At 41.1% G+C, this 3,175-nt stretch overlaps 1 protein-coding gene across 1 annotated transcript; it reads left to right on the top strand.

The window, feature by feature from the left end:
• The first annotated feature begins 918 nt into the window (after positions 1–918).
• On the top strand, positions 919–1,275 carry LOC135613916 (L-type lectin-domain containing receptor kinase S.1-like). The gene has a single exon (XM_065110926.1). It carries the CDS (start codon positions 919–921, stop codon positions 1,273–1,275), a length of 357 nt encoding a protein of 118 aa, XP_064966998.1.
• Positions 1,276–3,175: the final 1,900 nt, after the last annotated feature.

Here is a 3,175-nt window from a genome sequence, read left to right as displayed (position 1 = left end):
AGATTAAGTTAATGGGATCACCTCCCATTTCCAACTTAATCAATGTGCTAACTACGATTTTTCCTAATTCATTTACTGCAACTTGCTCCGGTACGTCAATCGCTTCTTCCGGTGAGCTTCCGGCGAACTTCCGTCGATCATCCGATGAACCCTCAGTGATGCTCCTGTGGACTTCAGGCAAACTCCTGAACTTGCAACGATTCACTTGGCGAGTTCCGACGAGCTTCTTTGGCAAGCTTATGGACTTCTCGGATTTGTTCCCGCAGAACTTCCGACGACTGTCCGAACTTCCGTCGAACTCTCGAACTCCCAATGTGATCATTGTCTTTACTCTGGCGTAACTCCTGCTGCATGTCTCACTTTCATCGTAGTTAATCCTGCACACTTATCTCAACATATAGATTAGATAACAAATGACAATTGACTTCATCATCAAAATCCGAGATTCAACAATCTCCCCCTTTTTGATGATGCCAATCAATTGATAATGGAGTTAACCTTAACTCCTCCTATCTATATGCCATACTTGAGATAAGTCATTCTTGAATTCAAAACCTAATAATTCAAGAGACATATTGATAAGTTAAAATCATTTGAACTTATCAATACTCCCATCATGATTCCCATCATAATGTATCTATCTGAAGATGATGTCAAGAAAATGATAGCGAAAGTGGGGTCTGCTGAGGTGTACAGGGGTGTTAGAGGGGTAAAAGAAGGAGGTGGCAGTCAAGAAGTTCTCCAGGGGCAGCCATATCGTGGATGACTTCCTGGAGGAGCTCACCATCATCAATCGCCTCTGCCATAAGCATCTCATCCCTCTCGTCGGTGAGTCCCTTATTCCTTCTTCTCAATAATCCTTGCTTACTTCAGCTGTAGGACAACTGCACGCATGCAGGATGGTGCCACGATGAAGGGATGTTGCTGTTGGTGTATGACTACATACGCAACGGCAACCTACGCGACCATGTGGGCACCTGGGGATACATCAATTACGAGTGCTACACAAGCACCAACTTCACCTGCGAGTCTGACATGTATGCCTTCGGCGTCTTGGTGCTAGAGGTAGTCTACGGTCGACCCCAGTTGCACAAGGGCGCCTCCGGGTTCCATATGTTGGTTGACTGGTTGTCGAACCTCCATGGTGAGGGGCGGTTGCTAGAGGTTGTGGACCAGCGGTTGGGCGGGGAGTGCGTAGAACAGGACGCGGAGTGGCTACCGCGGTTGGGCCTCGTGTCCAACCACCCAAACCGGAGTCTGTGCCCCACTACTTAGGCTATTATGCAGATCGTGTCAATGTTGGTCCCATCATTGGTTGTTGGGCTGACAACCCATATGTTCAGCCCAAGGTGGGCTTTATCAGCCCACAGCCCACCCTCTTTGACCTAACCCTAGATCAAAAGTTAGGCGGTGCAGGAGTTGCATTTTAAAAAGGCAAAAAAACTACAACAACAAGGGGAGATCTTTGCAGCAGCATCTTGATTCAAAGAGGAGAAGAAAAAGGCAGAAAAACAAGAGAAAGAAAGGGAAGAAAACAAGGACAACGCAGAGAGACTATTCTGAATCATCTAGTAGTGTTCTCATCTCAGGTTAGATAAAATCTACAGTAGACTCTTATTGTGACTACTTGGGGAGGTTTTAGATATTGTGCATAGTGATGTGATCCTTGTATCCTAGTTATTCTCTTGTGATTGTTGCTAGGGTTTAGGGTAAGAGATTGAGATTTGTATATTCATTATTCTCATAGTGGATTATCTTTAGTTTGCCCCATGGTTTTTACCCTTCGCATTGGAGGAGTTTTCCACGTAAATCTAGGTGTTTTATTTGATTATGATTCCATTTAATTCCGCTGCGTGTTATGGCCTACTAGTATTTGGTCCTATACAAAAGTTATTCCTCTTTTTATCCCATCAACTAGTATTAGAGCTGGATTTTGGTAATTTAATTTTGTATTTGAACATGGAGGCCAATAGTGTTTCTTGCATGATTAGTTTGAATAGAAACAATTGGATGATATGGAAACCAAGAATGGAAGATATATTGTATTGTAAAGATTTATATGGACCTTTGTAGGGGGGATAATGCAAAACCCACAACTATGACAGATGATGAGTGGAAGAGGTTAGATCAAAAAATAGTTGAGTTTATTCGACAGTGGCTTGATGATAGTGTCTTTCACTATGTTTCTACTGAAAGTTCTACATATTCTTTTTAGAAAAAGTTGGAAGGTCTCTATGAAAGAAAAACAACTAGCAACAAAGCTTTTTTGATCAGAAAACTTGTGAACCTAAAATATAGAGAGGGTGCTTCTATTGCTGAGCATTTGAATGAAATGCAGAGTATCACTAACTAGTTATCATCTATGAAATGTCTCTTGATGATGAGTTACAAGCATTGTTACTTCTTAATTCATTGCTAGAAAGTTGGGAGACACTAGTGGTTTCCCTTAGTAATTCTGTGCTAGATGGTGTTGTCACTATAAGTCAAGTAACAAGTAGTTTGTTGAATGAAGAGTTGAGAAGAAAGAATTCATCAATATCTCTGAATGATTCATAGACACTTATTTCAGAGAACAAAGGAAGGTCAAAGTATAGAAGCAGTTCACGCATGAGTAGAAGCAAGTCAAGATCAAGAAAAGATATTATTTGCTATAACTGTGGTGAGAAAGGATATTACAAGAATCAATGTAAGCAACCTAAGAAGAACAAGAAAAATGAAAAAGAAGTGGAGTCTACAGAGTCAAAGGATAATACTACAATTAAAATGCAGGGTGGTGATTATTTGATTTTGTCTCCTTCTGATAATATTTTTTCTTGTGTGTGTCGGGATCTTGAGTGGGTGATTGACACAGGTGCTTCTTATCATGCTACACTACAGAGGGAGTTTTTTGCTACATATAGGTCTAAAAATTTTGGTGTTGTCAAGATGGGCAACTATGACACAGCAGACATCATTGGCATAGGTGATATCCATTTGAAGACTAACCTTGGCTGCAAGTTGGTACTTAAGGATGTGAGACATGTGGTTGACTTGAGACTATATTTAATTTCAGTTAGAAGGCTAGATGATGAAGACTATGGTGGCAGATTTCAAAGAGGGCAATGGAAGCTCAGTAAGAGTTCCCTTGTTATGGTTAGTGGAAAGAAATGTCATACCTTATACAGGTTGCAGGCCA

Source organism: Musa acuminata, chromosome BXJ2-6, assembly GCF_036884655.1.
Source record: "Musa acuminata AAA Group cultivar baxijiao chromosome BXJ2-6, Cavendish_Baxijiao_AAA, whole genome shotgun sequence".
Classification (NCBI taxonomy): Eukaryota; Viridiplantae; Streptophyta; class Magnoliopsida; order Zingiberales; family Musaceae; genus Musa; species Musa acuminata.
This window is presented reverse-complemented; position numbering and strand designations above follow the sequence as displayed.